The 17,518-nt window shown below is 47.0% G+C and overlaps 2 protein-coding genes across 4 annotated transcripts in view; both read right to left on the reverse strand.

Moving 5' to 3' along the window:
* cep131 (centrosomal protein 131) overlaps nucleotides 1-13,505 on the reverse strand; it is a 17,205-nt gene extending 3,700 nt beyond the window's left edge. The window contains exons 1-26 of one of the 3 annotated variants that reach the window (XM_031842648.1): nucleotides 13,227-13,505; nucleotides 12,136-12,334; nucleotides 11,868-11,962; nucleotides 10,206-10,317; nucleotides 9,731-9,858; nucleotides 9,250-9,354; nucleotides 8,958-9,137; nucleotides 8,743-8,860; nucleotides 8,518-8,634; nucleotides 8,015-8,207; nucleotides 7,753-7,847; nucleotides 7,136-7,237; nucleotides 6,842-7,019; nucleotides 6,412-6,509; nucleotides 6,134-6,313; nucleotides 5,831-6,022; nucleotides 5,567-5,704; nucleotides 5,350-5,475; nucleotides 5,145-5,261; nucleotides 4,844-4,873; nucleotides 4,357-4,459; nucleotides 3,347-3,548; nucleotides 1,237-1,344; nucleotides 748-865; nucleotides 546-620; nucleotides 48-190 (exon numbers count right to left, since the gene is read on the reverse strand). In XM_031842648.1, the coding sequence (XP_031698508.1) occupies nucleotides 48-190; nucleotides 546-620; nucleotides 748-865; nucleotides 1,237-1,344; nucleotides 3,347-3,548; nucleotides 4,357-4,459; nucleotides 4,844-4,873; nucleotides 5,145-5,261; nucleotides 5,350-5,475; nucleotides 5,567-5,704; nucleotides 5,831-6,022; nucleotides 6,134-6,313; nucleotides 6,412-6,509; nucleotides 6,842-7,019; nucleotides 7,136-7,237; nucleotides 7,753-7,847; nucleotides 8,015-8,207; nucleotides 8,518-8,634; nucleotides 8,743-8,860; nucleotides 8,958-9,137; nucleotides 9,250-9,354; nucleotides 9,731-9,858; nucleotides 10,206-10,317; nucleotides 11,868-11,962; nucleotides 12,136-12,321 (3,239 nt within the window). In that variant the 5' untranslated portion in view covers nucleotides 12,322-12,334; nucleotides 13,227-13,505. Of the gene's footprint in view, nucleotides 1-47; nucleotides 191-545; nucleotides 621-747; nucleotides 866-1,236; nucleotides 1,345-3,346; nucleotides 3,549-4,356; nucleotides 4,460-4,843; nucleotides 4,874-5,144; nucleotides 5,262-5,349; nucleotides 5,476-5,566; nucleotides 5,705-5,830; nucleotides 6,023-6,133; nucleotides 6,314-6,411; nucleotides 6,510-6,841; nucleotides 7,020-7,120; nucleotides 7,238-7,752; nucleotides 7,848-8,014; nucleotides 8,208-8,517; nucleotides 8,635-8,742; nucleotides 8,861-8,957; nucleotides 9,138-9,249; nucleotides 9,355-9,730; nucleotides 9,859-10,205; nucleotides 10,318-11,867; nucleotides 11,963-12,135; nucleotides 12,335-13,226 lie in introns of all 3 variants that reach the window. The other 2 variants (XM_031842646.1, XM_031842652.1) reach the window with 2 other exon arrangements.
* A 97-nt stretch (nucleotides 13,506-13,602) lies between these two features.
* rnf213b (ring finger protein 213b) overlaps nucleotides 13,603-17,518 on the reverse strand; it is a 35,265-nt gene continuing 31,349 nt past the window's right edge. The window contains exons 60-65 of the mRNA XM_031842642.1: nucleotides 17,193-17,394; nucleotides 17,026-17,103; nucleotides 15,931-16,128; nucleotides 15,329-15,418; nucleotides 14,544-14,722; nucleotides 13,603-14,007 (exon numbers count right to left, since the gene is read on the reverse strand). Of these exons, the coding sequence (XP_031698502.1) occupies nucleotides 13,869-14,007; nucleotides 14,544-14,722; nucleotides 15,329-15,418; nucleotides 15,931-16,128; nucleotides 17,026-17,103; nucleotides 17,193-17,394 (886 nt within the window). The 3' untranslated portion in view covers nucleotides 13,603-13,868. The remainder of the gene's footprint in view (nucleotides 14,008-14,543; nucleotides 14,723-15,328; nucleotides 15,419-15,930; nucleotides 16,129-17,025; nucleotides 17,104-17,192; nucleotides 17,395-17,518) is intronic.

A 17,518-nucleotide genomic window follows, 5' to 3' on the forward strand; every position in this document is an offset into this window, starting at 1 on the left:
CACACACACACACACACACACACACACACACACACACACACACACACCTGTTGTCAGCTGCCCTCTCACACTCCTCCTTGTCCTTGCTGGTCTCCTCCTCCAGCGTCCAGATGGCGAGCTCGATCTCTTTGTCGCGTCCTCGTCGCAGTTCTTCTTTGAGCTCGCGCTCGCGGCTCAGCAGCCACGCTTCCTGCGCACGCACACACACGCGCACACGCACACGCACACACACAAAAAAAGGTAATCGCTTACACACCCTGGCTCGGGTTAAATGTAGAATTTCTTCCTTGTTGGTTAATTTTTCACTTATTAACAGGAAGTTACTGGAACAGAGACTGATTCACAACCAGTAAAATGTTCCTCACAGTAACTCTAAAACTGATACATGATGACTGGTAATGCAGTGAAGAGAAGTTTTAACAGGTGAACCTGCATGTACTAGAACACATTTTCATGTGTTAGCTCAGGAGGAAGCGCATTCCTGCAGGAAACTTCATATTTTCAGGGTATTTAGTTTAGTTTCTTACACCTCGCTGTGAACAAACCTCTTTTTTCTTGTAGTTTTGCTCCCACATCTGCTTTTCGATGTCCAAACGTTCTTGTAAGGCCTTCATCTCCACCTGGTCACGCAAACAACACTCAATGAGGTTCCTGCTAACTGCCTGAGATTCGTGTGATGGATGTTAGCAGAGGTGCAGCTACTAGTTAATGATGCTGCTGTTATCCTGCACAGTTCACACTCCTCACCTGGTGCCTCCTCTCCTGCTCCTCTCTGGTCTTGTCTAGCTCTTCTCGGAGGGCCCTCCCAGCCAGAGAGCTGTTCTCTTCCAGCTGCCTCCGCAGATCCTCCAGCTCGCTGCGCTGCCTGCCGGAGAAACACAAAGAAGAGCCTTGACCGTGAGCATACAGTCGATTCACTCAGGAGGTTTTGGGAAACACCAAACGGTTCCTGTGGAGCTCAACAATGAGGTTGCATGTACGAGATACATTCAGTGTTCTCTGTTCATCACAGGCTGTCAGCATCATCCATGTGGGACTAAATTTCTAAAACAAACTACCAGACTAGACTGGAACCACAACTCAGAACACCCAGAGGAGTTTAATGATTCAGCTTCTTGCTCTGGAGAATGACGACCAACTAATGGAACATTCTGTGGAAGTCTCTCATAAGAAAAACAACTCCGGTTCATGACTTCAGATTTTCACAGTGGAAAAAGACGTGACCTCTGACATTACCTTGCAGCCAGCTGAGCCAGCCTCTCTTTCTCATCAGCCACCTCCTTGTAGAGCCGCCTCCTCTGCTGCTGCAGCGATAGCTCCTCCTCCTGAAGCTGCTTCTCATATCTGACACACATGAGCAGAAAGACACAGGCTGCTGAAATGAAGGTAAACGATGTGGACTTATTATTCACTGGCAGAGCACACAAACATGAGAGCGCTGCCTTTTAACCAACTCGCTAACTCTACCGGCCTGTTCCAGGTCCAGATCACTCCTCGTGCACCACGGATGCAAAATTGAAATATAAATTTAAAATCTCTCTTTGTCTCTGTGTGTCACTTCTCTTGCGTTACAGTCAGCATGAATTCAGCGCTTCCAGAAATAGCCATGAGGAGCAGGTTGGATAAACTGGTAAGACTGAAGGCCATCTCGCTCAGGCTTTAAGCTCCACGCAGGCTGCTTGGTACGCAAGATGTTCACTTTAAAGCTGCTTCCTGCTTCCTGTCTGAAGTTTTTCTTTGTTTCTTTCAGTTCAAAGAGCCGAGTGTGAGGTTGGACAGTTGTAAGCTGACTTCTACTGTGTTAATGTGTGTGTGCTTGCATGTTTATAGTGTCCATGAAACTACAACTTACTAGATGATCAACTCTGTTATCTGTGTTCATGTACTTCAAACACCAGGACAGAGACTCAGAGGTCAACACGTTCGGTAGCTTGTAGCCGAAGACGATGCTTCGGTTTAAACAGTGACCGTGTTAACTGGAGACTCAATGCGTCCGTGGTTACTCGTAGTGACAAAAGCTGTTTAAAACACCAACAGAACACGACGGTGTCCTCGTGAAAGCCTTCAGTCGATCTTAAACACAGACTCATCTGTGTTTATTATCTAAGCCAGGGGTCACTAGGCAGACTGCGGTCCGGTTCCGGACCCAAACGCCGTTGTATGCGGACCCGGACCTAAAACCGATAATTGACAGTTAATAAATAATTAATTCTAACAGAGCGCTTCTATTTTACGCCACTCGTTCAGCGGTCCAGGAAACACACAGACCAATTACATGCGTCATATCATACATGTATACAGTATAATCATATATGTGTATTCCTATAAACATTGCAACTCCAGTGACATTTGCACGCACGCACGCATGCGCACACACATGCACGCACACACACACATGCACGCACACACACACACCAGAGAAGTTATTTCACACGATGTTCTCTAAGAAGAGAAATCTAGACAGAGACCAGAGAGACCAGGGAGATAAGAGTCTTAAACCAAGAATGGACAGACTGGTATATCTTCATTCTTCCTGTCGGCAGTTCAAAACCAGTATGTCACATACTGTATGTTCAGAGACAATGGAGTGAGTTTAGAAGCAGTAATGTGAAGCGTCACTACGAGACAAAGACAACTCTTTTGAGCAAATGTACCCACTCACATCTGACATGAAGGTACAAACCATAAACGATCTAAGAGCCCAAAATGATCAGAAAAGCAGCACAAAGACAATTCAGCTACATTAATTTTTCTAAAATGAACTACTTTATTTTAAGAGTCACATTCTTCCAACACTTACTGATATGTATTGTATTTTTTATCCAGCCTACATGTTACTTGAAATAAGAGAAGATTTATTCATTATTAGAGTATATTATTTATAATTAATCCAGTTCAACTGAACTTTCTTTACTTGCTTTGACAGTCAGATGTTGACTCATACAGACGTTAATACAACTGTTGTTCACTATACATGGGACTAAATCATTAATCGACCTTTGGATGAGGACATTCTCTCTAACTGGACATCGCTGAACTTTAATTGAATACCTCTGATCTAACTGTTAAGTTACTCCGAGCCACCACGGACTCGGCTGAGAGTCACCAGTTAACGCGATTACTCGTTTAACATAATTCAGAATTCCAACATGTAAAACTTAAGTCAGCTGTTGGAATATTGATTCTGACAACTGAACACTCAACAACCAGACATTTTGATGTTGGAGACAGTTTGGATTCCATGTTTGAAGCTTCTAACTCGTCTGGATGGCCAACATGCACCTGCATATGTTTGATGACGTTCTACAGAAGGCTGTAATGAGTACTGATGGCGTGACATGCCCACCTCTGTTTGGCTAGCTCCCTCTCTCTCTGACACTGCTCCTCCTTCTCCCTCTCCAGCTGTTGGCGGAGCTCCTCACACTGGCGGACGTAGCGCTGGGCCACCCGGTCGTCCCCCTGCAGCAGCTCCGCCTCGTGGAGCGTCCGCAGCTTCTTCAGCTCCTGTTTGTGCTTCGAGATCAGCTTCTGGATCTCTGGCTCCAGACCTGGGGGGGTGGAAGAACAGAATCCAGCCTAGGGCCTGCAAGATGCTTACGGCTCACTGGATGAAACACGCTGGGAGGAAAATGTGATGATTCGTGTTTTGTTTTAAATAATGATTCTGGATAGTCATGAGTCAGATGACTTCGAGGCAGGTTTATTTTGGTCCAAATATTGGTGAAAACAGAAGTAAATACAGCGAAGCAGTCACTGAGTAGAGAAACACAAAGAAGGGCTCTCGAGCTCGGTGACTCTACAAACACTTCATCAGCTCTGGCTGACGACTGTCTGGGACTTCTCATGGACTCTCATGAATCCTCAGGCAGGAAATAGGAACTCGGTAAGTGTCTGCTCCTCTTTGTTCATGCCGCCCTTCACGAGCCAGGAAACAGCCAGTACAATAGATTCATGATGGACAAAGTGTGTTTACTACATATAGTAGATGCAAGGCAGCATGCGGCGTTGAGGTTGATGGTGAGAGTCAATACGAGTACTGAACAGAAGCTGAGGTCATGTCAGATTGCTGCTAAAGGATGCATGAATAAAAGAGTACTTGATAAGAAGTTACCCCCAAGCAAGTTAGAAGTACACAACATGACAGCAAACGATTTTCTTTCTTTGTCAATTATTTTCTCAATTGATCGATTAGTAGTTTGGTGAGTAAAATGTCGACTAGTTTTTCCCAAAGCCAAAGAAGACGTCGTCAAATGTCTCGTCTCAAAGACATTTAGTTTACTCTCACAGAGGAGGAGAGAAAGCAGAAGATATCCACATTTAAGAAGCTGGAATCAGAGAACTTTGAGGCTGAAGTACCTTTCACAGTGATCTCTTTGATCTTCTTGGTTTTCTCGTCGATCCATTTCTCCCGGCGGATCTTCTCCGTGGCGCTCATTAGCTCTTTTAACTTCTTGATTTCCTGAGGAGGGGAAACGACGGAGGTGGTTTGGTGTCACAGAGAGGCAGCGCTGATAAATCAGCAGCAGGGTATTATTCTCATGTAAAGCTCGGGAGGGACTTTGTTCAGCTTTCACAAGGTGAAGACAACAGTGACGAAGTCAAGGGGTATGCATGTTAAGATCAAAGAGCCACAAGGGTAATAGGAGGAGTTCAATCTAACCCAACAGCATAAATCCAATAAGCTCTATATTTACATCTAGAGATGAATGAGAAAAGACTCACATGCAGACAGACTGTCCAACAGAAGGTGTGAGGGACAGACAAATGAAAGGAAAAAGGAATGGTAGAATGAGAGGGATGATCGTGCCATGATGACCAGGAGAGAGGAGAAAAAATAAGTTACCTCGCACAAGGGACCCAGAATTTGCCACACCTAAAAGCCAGGGAACAAAACAGATATACAGAAAAGGACGGAGAAAGACAGTGAAGAAGAAGAAGAGGAAGAGGAGGAGGAGAGGGTAAACACAGTGGTAGAAAAGACAGTTAGACAAAAGCAGCACTGCAAGAAAGCGCTCCTTGCGACACGATGACGCGAGATGCAAAGCAGAAGAAGAAAACTTAGAAGTGCACGAGCAAATTCATAAATCTCCGCGGGAACATTCGATCACCATCGAGCTGTTCAGCTGGAGGGAACATCTTCTCACCATCTCATGCTGCTCCTGCATCTGTGCAATCTTCTTGGTGTACTTTTGGTCCACCTGCTTCAGCTCTCCCAACACTCCTTCACAGCGCTCAGTCAACAGCTTTTTATCGTTGATCAGCTGAAGAAAGACAGAACATAGTCTTAAACCACGAGAGAAGACGTGTGAGAAGAGCTGGATGCAGGTTAGGTTGTGTACGTGCAGCTACCTGATCGATGAATGTGAGGTGTCTCTGGATGGTGGCTTCATATTGTTCCCTCTGGAGCTGGAAGCTCCTGCTCAGCTCCTTCTCGGTCTCCTTCACGTGTCTCACGGTGAGCTCCCTCTGCTGGCCCTGAAGGAGACAAACAAGATAAACAATCCTGAGGTCTGGGTATCGTCATCCCACGTTAAAATGTACAGTAATGTGTGTGTGTTTCCCCCACCAGTGCGGTCTGCAGCATGTTGACTGCGCGATTCTTCTCCTCCAGCTCCAGCTTGATTCTCATCATGGAGCCGGAGACTTCGGCGGCGGTGGCGGACGCCTGCTCAACACCAACCAGCTCCTCCTCCGACAGCACGGCCTGAGAACACGCAGGGTCACAAGCACAAGCGGTCAAAGTGTGTCAACTTATTTATCGCTTTTGTTATTAATCAGGAAATCCAACAACAGCGGGATTAACGTATCCTGAGAGCGGACAGACGCTGACCTCTCTGTGCGACCCCGAAGTCACCGAGCGTGGTCTCTCCTGTTCAGACTTCTCCATCTCGTCCAGGAAGCTCATGATGCTCTGCAGCTTGGCCTCGGAGAGCAGGGCGCCCCCGTCTGGCAGCGCGGGATGGTGACTCAGCTGGCCGTGACGCTCCAGGTTGTCGGTGGTCAGAGAGTTGGAGTCTCCGTCCTTTAGGCGAGACACAGTGGAGATGCAGGTTAAAGTCGTGAACAGAGAAGTCCACTCTGGCTGGTGATCAGCGCTACATAACTAGGAAATGAATACTCGTATTAGTGTCACCTCATCTATCCAGGCGTATTTCTCTTTGCTGTAGCACTTGGGCTGTGACAGCCTCTCTGGCTCCTCCTCCAACAGCTTCAGGGTGTCCAGCAGATCGTTCAGGGTGGTTTTAGACGGAGCTCTGCTGGACAAAGCTCCCTGCCGCTGGTCCTCCACACTCACCGACCTCTGCAGGATCTCCTGCAGCACGGAGATCACAAACAAGCTTATAACGGACGGAACGATTATTGGTCAATCGTTTTTAATCAATAAAGTGCAGCTGGTGTTTAATTCTTTACCTGGGAACACTGGGAGGCTCTGCAATTAGACAAAGCTGGGGAAACTGCTCTGAAGCTGGAGAGCTCACCGAACTCAGCCACAACGTTCAGATTGGAGTCTGTGGAAACATTGAAACCAAGACCACGTCAAGACCAGGACCAGAGTGTGTCGAGGCCGAGACAAGACCAAGACTTTGAGGGGTTGAGACCAAGACAGAGACCAAGGTAGGGCGAGACCAACTTAAACACACAGGCAGTTTAGTGATATCAGCTGCAGAGTCCTCTTTGTCTGACACGGAGACACCGGGACTTTAATAAGTGGTCTAGAGATCCAGTCGAGTACTCCAACACCGCTACAGCTACAGTATTACAGGGTTCTTTCACATGATCTACTTTCCATGTTGTTTAGCATCCGTAACTGGATATGTTATTGGTGGTCAATAAGGCTCACCTGTGTTTTTAGCCTTCACATCTGTGGATGACGTCGGGCTGTTGTTGCCCGCTGAGGCCGGACCTTTGTTGGTGAGAGAAATCTTCCTGCGTCCGACCACACCCGTTTGTCTCAGACTCTCCAGCTCCACCTCATGCTGAGGCTCTGCAGAGCGCTGCACTCTTTTCTGCTGCAGCTCCTGTAACACACCACCAGAGGGAGACGTCAGTCAGTCAACAGCTGTGAGCCTCAACTCTGTGTGATCGTTTCATTAATTAGGGTCTAGAACACAGTATGTACCTCAGGTGTGTTCACCTGCGTGGTAGCGAGGAGGACCAGACGGGCTTTCTCTTTACGAAGAGACTTCCTGTCGTTCTGCTGCTGCACCAGACAAACCTCTGCCTCGGCTCTGTCCTCCTGATCCCATAAAGGAAACACACAGAGGAGGCGTTATGCACCAGGAGAAAGAGAGAGGAGGCGTTATGCACCAGGAGAAAGAGAGGAGGCGTTATGCACCAGGAGAAAGAGAGAGGAGGCATTATGCACCAGGAGAAAGAGAGGGGAGGCGTTATACATCAGGAGAAAGAGAGGGGAGGCGTTATGCACCAGGAGAAAGAGAGAGGAGGCGTTATGCACCAGGAGAAAGAGAGGGGAGGCGTTATACATCAGGAGAAAGAGAGGGGAGGCGTTATGCACCAGGAGAAAGAGAGAGGAGGCGTTATACACCAGGAGAAAGAGAGGGGAGGCGTTATGCACCAGGAGAAAGAGAGGGGAGGCGTTATGCACCAGGAGAAAGAGAGGGGAGGCGTTATGCACCAGGAGAAAGAGAGAGGAGGCGTTATTCATCAGGAGAAAGAGAGGGGAGGCGTTATGCACCAGGAGAAAGAGAGAGGAGGCGTTATAGTGGAGAGCTAAGCTGTGACGGTATTTACCTGAGAGCACTGAGAGCCTCTGTGATTGGACAAAGCTGGGGAAATGGCCCTGAAGCTCAGCTCAATTAAGTCAGCTGTAACATTCCAATTGGACTCTGTGGAGACACATTACAAATCAATACACTTATTATAATATTCATGATTGTGCTGACCAGTACGAGTGCCCTTAAATACCACACAACAATATACCATGAGAACTATAAGGACAACAGACTTTTCAATGCCCAGAAATCATAAACAAAAAAAGCAGCGGCATACAGACCGGTGTTCTTAGCTTTCCCCTCAGTGGGTGACATCGGGCTGTTGTTGCCCGGTGAGGCTGGACTTCTGTTGGTGAGAGAAATCTTGGGCGGCTTCTTGCGTCCGAATGCGCCAGTCGGCCTCAGACTCTCCAGCTCCACCTCCGCTGCATGCTGAGCCTCTGCAACCCGCTGAGCTTGTTTCTGCTGTAGCTCCTGTAACACACCACCAGAGGGAGACACAGGACAACGTTGTGAGCCAACGTATTCCAGGGAAAGCAGCCGCAAAGACGCTTGTTTCAAATGTTTGGTTAGGGTCCAGTGCGTGAGCTAATAAAGTAGATCTTAGCTCTAGCATCCACAGAAAGTGCTGCTGTGAGGTATTATGGGTGGAATAGGATCCAGTGTTTGTGGACCACGGCACAAGGATTAAAAGTCAGACTCTGTCTCTGCCTCTCTGCTGCATCAGTGAAACTTTATGTTCGTGCAGCACTAGAACAGCTGGAGGTAAATGAGAGCTGGGTACCTGGATGGCAGCCAGGCGGGCTTGGCGAGCTTTCTCCTCACGAATCCGTTTCCTGTCTTCGTCTCTCTTCTGCTGCTGCTCCGGGCGACTGTCCTCTTCTGTTCTCTCCTCCCACTCCTACAAGGGAAACACAGAGATAGTGTGACAGTTGATACTCTGTGAATAGAAAGAGAGAAACTAGACCAGTCCAGGCTATGGAGAATAAGAGGTGAGGACGATGGACACCTTTCTTTTACTGGCGAGGATGCGTTTGAGCGCCGCCTGGTTAGTGTGCCGTCTCTTGGCGTGGCGTCTGTACCAGCGCTGGATGGTGACCGCTGCCTGGTTCACCTGCTGAATAAACCTTCAGAACACACACAGGAGCTGCTATGAGTCATGGAACAATGGACGGGAGAACATCAACGCCAACAGAACAGTAAACACACAACAGTGGGTCTGACCTCTCGGCCTCCTCCTCGGTGACCTCCCTCCGTCGGGACGGGACGGGGCTGCCGCGCTGAGCCGACACCGGAGACCTGTTGTTGGAGGTGGAGGACGTTGAGGAGAAATTCTTCTGGGACTTTGTCAGGGAGCTGTTGTCTTGTGACACCTCATCGTTTGCTGTGGCCTTCAGGATGTTGCTGAAAGAAAATTCAATTCAATAAAATTCCAATGATGAAATGTTACAATAACAACTGATTGTGATTATAATAAATGAGTAAAGCAAGCAATGATGTTCATTCCAGGACATACTTAAAGGACGGCCTCTGGTTGGAGCTCTTGGGCGTCAGTGGTTTCTCAGAGTAGTTGTTGTGTAAGATGGTGGTGACCGAGTTCCCCACAGCTCCCTTGTTGCTCCTGGGAAGAACAAAAAGACACGGTGACCCTCTCCAGGAGTTTGTGTGATGAGAATGCCACTGAAACTTTTTCACACTTCACCCCCCCCCCCCCAAGGCCTTACAGTAACAGATACTGTACATGCTTTGAAATTCTTACCATATTACAAATTTTTATGAAAGAAAAACGTCTCAGTGTGTGGGTGGAATTCCTGAAGGCAGTATCAGCTGCCATGATCAGCAGGTATGAAATGTGAGAAGCAGCTAGAAATCTAGAATGCCGCAGAGCAAGTAGTCACCGGTGGTCCCTGCTGGTCCCTGCTCTACCTGGTGTGTGTGTGTGTGTGTGTGTGTGTGTGTGTGTGTGTGTGTGTGCGCGTGTCAGAGCCGCTGCCCACCTGTTGTTGGCAGTGAAGGTAGCAGCCAGAGCGATGCCAGGCTCTCTTTTCTTCGGGCCGGTGGGAGAGTCCACGCTGCCAGTGCTGCGGGAGCTCGAGTGCAGCGGGAAGGTTCTGGGCTGATCGTCCTTAGAGACAGGAAACAAACGCGTTACGTCTACAACTACTGAGAGAGTGACAAACCTTCAAATCTGTTTTTATGTCTGGAAAGGAGGAAACAAATACTTTAGTAAATCTCTTATATTCTGGTTTCAGCTACGTTGTTTAGCTATATAGCACAGATGATGATCAAGATGTTTATTAAATCAAATGTGTGTGGAGGTATCTGATGTCTTTCATGTAGTTATGTTGGATGTATAATGTATTTATATACCTATGTATTTATGTGCAGACTGTAGCAACACATTTCCTTGGAAAAGGACAAAAAGGATCTCTTTATATTAAATGAAATGCGAGTGTGGTTGAAGGCAGCTACCAGGATGTTCCACGTGGTTCTGTCTGGTGAGGCTTTGCTGAGGCTGGCCAGTTTCTGGCGTCCATCTGAGCTGCTGTCGAACAGGGCCAGGTAGTCCTGACTCTGGTCCTGACTGGGGAACACACACAAGTCAGCCACAGGTTGAACAATAGAACAATACTGCACAATACTAGCACTGCTATCCCCATAAAACCAAAACTATTTACATAGGAAGACACCACTAGAGTGGGGCAAAACATATTTGTGCAATTAGGGTGAAGTGTATTTTTAAGAGGCCGTCGTAGCTGTGAGCCAAGAACTTTTTTATTTTTTAAATCCGCCCTTTAAGTGGTAAAAAAAGCATTATGGGCTCAATTTACACACAAGAAGGGCTTAGCAGTACACGATACGCAATTAAACAACGGCACACAATGCAGGAACCTCAGGTCATGGCTTTCAGAAGATTAACTGTTGTAATGACAGCTGCAGAAAGGGGACTCATCCCCGGCTCTTCTCCTCCCCCAAGTACTGGAATTCAGTATGTGGCAGCTGACCGTCTGCGAGGGGGAACTCCGTTATGGATTTCATGCAAATGCGTGCATGCATGTGTTGATCCCGACGACCTTCAAATAGCCGTACACACCAGCTCCTCCATCAGGAGGCACAGATGTAGGCTGACCTCTTGCCTGGCCTCCTACGCTATGTGTGCTGTGCTGTGCTGTGCAGGGTGTCTGGAGAAGTATAGAAATGAGCATGTGTGTGAGCATGTGTGTCTTCAGAGGGGGGTGAAGCCAGCTGGCCCAATGAAAAGCAATCTGACAACACAATTGAGGCAGCACATTCCTCCACTTTCTGCTTTTCAAGAGAGTGGTGCACGGAGGGGAGGAAGCAGTGGAGAGGCAGAGGGGTGGCGAGTGACCCAATGATGGCCCTGAAAGACTCAGAGACTTGGGGGGGAGGGGGGGGGGGGGGTGGGGGGGACTTAGAACGGTTTTAAAATTAAAGCCCCCCCGCCCTTCATCCTCGGGGGCAGGGGGGGGGGGGGGGATGGCGGCAGCTGCCGGACAATAGAAGCAGAGCGTGCACACACACTTTCCTTTCACTGGCTCCTGCTGGGGAGGGGGGGTAATTTGACCCCAAGGTCCCGGCCCTCCCCCCTCTAACCTGGGACAAAGCAAGTCGCTGCACCCCGCGACCCTAGCAACAGCCGCCCAGCTCCCCTCCACTCTTTATCATGCCGGAGCTGGCGCGCCACAATTCCCATTGTCCTGGAGCTTCAGGGCTGCCAGCTGTTGCTCGCTGAAGAGAGACTTCTCTGGTTTAAAGAGCAAAGATTCCGCGCAAGAGCTCCAGGGATTCAGAGCACCAGCACCGCTCCAAGACCGTCTGACGCACCTTATCTGAAATGCACACATTCTTCTCTGTCGTTTACAAAAACATGTGTGTTACTGTAAAGGTCATCTGATGATCCAACAGGAGGACATGTTGTGCCTGAGGCTTTGCAGAATACAATCAGCACATACTGTGCTCTGTGCACTTTAGTGTGTCAATGTCAGTGATAAGGAATGAAGGGAAGAGTTCTGGCCCAGAGGAATAAGAAGGGATACCAATGTGTTACCAGCATGCATAGTTCCAGTGTTATTACATCAGCAGGTGTGTGTGCATGTGTGTGTGTGTTTGCACCTTAAACTGATGTTGGCCTGCTGATTAACCTGCGTGGTGCTGTTGCACCGCCGGAGGTTCTTGATGGAGCGGGAGCTCCCAAAGCTGGCATCACTCTGTGGATTTAGAAGATTTGTTTGCAAACATTACACACATCATGGTGTCCTGGAGAGTTCTGAGACAGTTTGCTCTTTCCTGCTTCTTGATTCGATCAGAACTCGTAAACAGTCAGCAGCTCCGTTCTGCCGCCAGCTCAAAAGTGCACATATGGCAGCAGACGGTTACTCACCAGGGTGTTGCGTTTTCCTCTGCTGTCACCAGCCACAGAAACCGACACGGACCGAGAGAAGTACTTCCCAGGTGATGCACTGCTGGGCCTTCTGGACATGGACAGCTGGGAGCCTGCCAAGCTGAGGTCCAAGGCATCTCCTGAGGCCGCTGTCGGGATGGATGAAGGGCTACGTGTTGCATGCATCCTTTAAAAAAACCTGAAAGAGAGTCAGATAGGCTTGAATGTAAGACACACTTCTGCCACAACAACAGAGGAAGTAACATCACTTTCCCCTTGACTGTTTTGTCTCCCTGGGTAACCGACAACAAACCCACTCACTGCTGAGTCAACACATCTGGGACAGTCTGACAGCAGGTAACGCTAAGGTTGTTAGGACCCGTTACTGTGCATCACGTTAGCTACGGACCACGCTAACGTCAGGTACGTTAACTTATAGAAATACATAAAGCTATGAGGCTAACAGTAGCCTGGTGTTGCTAAAGTGTAAGATAAGATAAGATAAAAAAACAAGAGACATAGTAAAAAAACACATCAAAACATTGTAAATAAGTAATAAAACAGTAAAGAATATTAAAAAGTAAAGAAATCCACAATAACTACAGTATTATATATATACAGACAGAGTAATTGTAGTATCGCAGTGTGTTTGTATTGCACAGATGTTTAGTGTTGTGTTGTTGTGTTGTTGGGAGCACAGCTGGTTGTGCATCCTGAGCTCGTGCGAGACAAACACTTTGTTTTCTGACATATTACCTGCTGCTCCACTTCGACAGGTGTGTGTTATCATCTTCCCATCACAAGCACGTGACAGGAGGTGTGATAATAAATATCGCTGCGTATGAAGCAGCACGAGCATGAGCAAAACAACACATCTAGTCGTCGTTAGTTATCATAATATTACATGCAAGCTAATAGCTACTGGTACAGCAAGCTAACACGGTCATTATACCGTTAATAATAACGGTACATTTGACGTTAGTAACGTTATCTTATCGACTGTTACTGATTATTCCAAACTGATGCAACGTCATCAATCAACCGTCCCACCGACCCCAACAATGTCGATTGTCGCTTTTCAGACTACTTACTTCTTCACAAGCTGGATGGCACCATTGCTGATACGCTCTGTGTTCGGTTTCACGGCTTTAGGTCCCGACACAATCCTCCTGATACCCAGAGAAAGTACTCCGTTGACTCAGTGGGAGCCAAATAACGCGTAACATCATCTCTGTGGTAACGAGGCACATAACGGCAGCCTCTCGACGTCTGTGATTGGCGGAGATAGAACATTGTCTCTTTGTACGTGGATCTGATTGGCTAAGCCGAGCTGTCCGTCTGACGTGTGGATTCCAAGGGGCGTGGCTCGAGCAACGGTTTGGTTGACTTTGCAGAGGGAGGTGTGAGAGGGCAAAATCACATTTTTGAGAGTTGGGAAAGACTTGAACAGAAAAAAAAGGACTCAGATTTATTTATAGTGATTTTATTATTTGTTCCCAGACTCCTCATTAACAGAATCAACATGTAAGATAAGGAATATAATAGGCCTGCTTCAAATGCATTGATTTGCACTATACCCTGGTCACTTTCAGACATCTCAACATATACAGAACGATTTAATCAGAACATGCCCTATCATATGGAATGAATTACATTCAATATCCAGATATCCCAACAACAAGATCTCCCAACAACAATAACAACAATATCAGAAATAAGTCCGTAGAAATAATTTAGCTTCTTTTAAACTCCACAGCAGCCCTCCACACGTCGGCCCCGTGTCCCAGCCTGATGTCCTCTGGTAGAAGCTCGAGCCCCAGCAGCACTGGAAGGTTTTTCTGCTCCAAATGGACCTCTAAGGTGGACCTCATGCTGGAGACGGCAGGGAGAGGAGGACATGAAGAAAAACAACTGTTAGCACTGCCTCCATTGTTTACACCACACGCATGCCTATTCACTTCCCTGTCCAGCTGCTGCTTCAATAGGAATGACCTGTGGCTGAGGGGATACAACTTAAGCTCCTTTCCCCTGACAGATGGCTGCCTGGAGGGGTCACGCTCTCTGGTCCTGGAAGTCAGAAAGGCTCCAAATCCCAGGGGAGAGCCCCGGGTGAGACCTCCACACTTTGCTCTGATTAAAGCTGTCTAGGATCAATGGATTCCTTTAGACGAGGGTGGTGATCTTTAAACTGACGATAGCCACACGTCTTACATTCATGAGCTTTCAAACAAATTCTCATTCCTATAAACACCTCTTGGGTAAACTAGGGATTAGATGTAAATAATGCAAATGTTTTGAGGATTGTTTTACCATTTGGCGCATTACTTCCTGCAAAAACTAAACTCACAAATGGTCAGTTTGGTTGTGTTTTCACTATGGAGGGGGCAGTGCAAATGGTTTGTGCTTACTCCCAGTGTGGGCGGTAACCCTGCTCCGGCACGGCATTGCTCGTCTTCAGCAGCAGAATTTCATGCAGCTCCAAAGAGAAAGTGTCAACATCTGTGCCGGCGAAGAAAACCTTCAGCTCCTTCCACTCTTCCTCAGACAGCTTCTGCTGGAACTCGGGGGGAAGCGTCCGAAACGGGTCCTGAAACATGAACGTAAATTAAGTGTAATCTGTTCTGTGGCAGAAACCTCTGTGCGGACTGAATTCCTCAAATTCTGCTTTTATTGGGGTCAGATCTGGGGGCGCCGGCCATGTCAGACGGCACACTTTCAAAGGATTACAGCCCAGAACATTTAACTCTCCCTGGTGTTTAGGGTCAGCCACTGGCAGCCAGCGCAGGTCACGACTGAAGATGAAGTCTAAAAAATAAATGCTGTGGTCACTACGGGAGGAGTTTCTTTCATGGATGTTTGCGTTTAAAATTCTTAAAAGGGGGCTTGGCGTATGCACAGTTTAGCCGTTGTTTAGGCTTAGTGATTGGCTTATTTAAAATGTCTAAAATAGTTGGAAATATAACGATTGATTGATTTCTAAGGCCCTCTTTTCTATACAATGCTCAATTCATGTACCACAAAAATGACATGTTCTAAAATAAAGTATATTCATTTGGGGGCTTTTCCACACAAATATTGATAGATGTGAATGTTTGCGATTAAATCAGCGTATGTATATAAATGGATATATTTCTGCCACCACGTAATAAATACTTCTCTTGATCCGCCACCGTATGTTACATATTTTACTTACTTGATTTCTGTTCAGCATGAGCTCAGATTTCCAAGAAGTCAGGAGCTGCCAGGTGAATACGCTGTGTTCAAGTCTGCTCTCCCCCAGACCCTGAAATGAAAATCAAACAGACAAGTTTTAATATTTCAGAAACATACCAGTTTGTTTAGAGTTTTAGCTCCTCACTCACTGCTCTTCAGGGGTTATTTATTGTAATTTTTTGTTTGTATCCCTTTGTTTCTATTTGTTTCTGTATGAAAACTAGTGAAACTTGCTTGACTTGTGTAATCATCACAGTGAACATCGGCACTGGTACATTATCATTGCATGGTACATTTTCCCAAAAATAAAAACGTAAGTTATGATTTAAAGTACAATGTAAACTTATGGACCTGAATACTACCTGTTTTAATAGCATCAGAGCACTAGAGCGGGCTGTGAGATTTGATTTTTATTTCATTTATTTCCACACATTAGAGTCAAAGAAATAGTATTTAAATGTGTGTTTTATAGAAAGAAAAACAACCCTGTAGAGAAGCACTGCTTACTAAACGATGTCAACATAACCCCGTTCTTCACATAGCAGTGTTGTCAGTCATAGCTGTGGGTCTGGAGGTTTCTACCTTGGCTACAGTGCTGGAAATCTGTGTTTCCATCTGCAGCGAATCAGCGAGGTAGGACAGCAGTTGACCTCTCGGATCTCCGCCCGTCTTTCCGAGAAAGCGAAGGCCGATCTTCACCACATACACGGCACCACAGACCTCCGTGTACGAGCGCAGCACCGTCCTCATGGCGCTGCTCACCGAACCCTTCAGCGGTTCCTGTAGGACGGACGGGAAACTGTCAGCAGGCCAGCGAGAGGAGAGCGAAGGGAAGGAATCTGACTTCTAACAAAGCGGCCTCACAGAATCCCACAGAGGGAACTACTGTGAACATTCTTAAGGCCTTCACACACCGAGGGGGCGTGGAGAATAAACGACACGAAGATGCTAGATAATGCATCACATCTATTCATACCGGCAGCGAGGGGAATTTGAGACGGTTGAAACACTTTTTCGGTAAAAGTTTTGAATAGATTCACAGGCAGAGGGCCAACATCCAGGATCCTGTTGACGTAGAGCAGCGCCTGACGAGCAAACTGTTGTGTAGCTTCAAGAGAAAGATATTTTATTGAGTTTCCTTTTAGTGAAAGGCTCTGAGTTAATTTGAGTTCCCTCTGGTGAAGAGTTACAGTGTATATGTCTAGTACCTTTATTGTGAAAGGTAAGAAGGGAAAGAGTGGATCTAGCTGCCTTTGTCAAGATTGAAAGGAGTAATAAAGTTTGCCTTCTTGGGTCGGACTAGTCTACACTTTAATGTACATTTTGAATATGTCCGTTCCTCGCAACGTGATTGGTTGATTCTTTTATCTGCGGTGCGAAAGCTAAAACAAACTTTTTAGCAGCAGCGCAATGTTAGCGTTCTGTGTGAAAGTACTCTTAACAGAAACAACTAATCACACGATGAAAACAGGCTGGAGTCCATCCAGATTGATCTTTAGAAAGACTGGACAGCAATAAAAAAAACATCTGCTCAAATCAGATTTGTGGAAGTACTGATCAGAATACATGCTACTAGCATAGGATTTGAGAAACAAATCGGTTTTGCCAGCAGTCTTAACGTAGCCTAAAAGTCAATTCCAGATAGACTCAGGTATCTTAAAATAGAACTGGTCTCACCTGATGGATCTTGTCCCGGACCTCATTAAGAACCACAGAGAAGTCCTGCAGGTGTCTGTTCAAGTACCTCGAGGTGTCCTGATCGTGATCAGAGAGGACAGCAGTGCTGGTTAGCAGAATGTTTGGTTTCAATCGTGTGACTGGTTTAGATTCTTATTTATTTTTACCGCTTGGATGAGCGGTTTCCCGGCCAGGAAGCGGCGGGCCAGCTGGGTCTGGATGCCCAGCAGGTCGTAGTTTCTGTCCGTCTCCCCGCCTTTCTTCAAGGTGTAGTGGCAGTGGGATAAAACCAGAGGCAGCAGCTCTCTTTCTGGGCTGCACAGAGTCAGCTGGGTTTCTGAGACACTCTCTAGAGGAACACTGTATTCACTGGGGAAAGAAAACAGGAGCATGTCCGTCATCAGCCGTGTTAAACACAGGTAGAAAAACACAGCAGGCTGTTACAGGTACAGGTGAGTTTGTATGACACGTGCGTGAGCCTAAAGTACACGTG

The sequence above is a fragment of the Anarrhichthys ocellatus genome, unplaced genomic scaffold (genome assembly GCF_004355925.1).
Source record: "Anarrhichthys ocellatus isolate YVR2014 unplaced genomic scaffold, GSC_Weel_1.0 scaffold4, whole genome shotgun sequence".
Lineage (NCBI taxonomy): Eukaryota > Metazoa > Chordata > Actinopteri > Perciformes > Anarhichadidae > Anarrhichthys > Anarrhichthys ocellatus.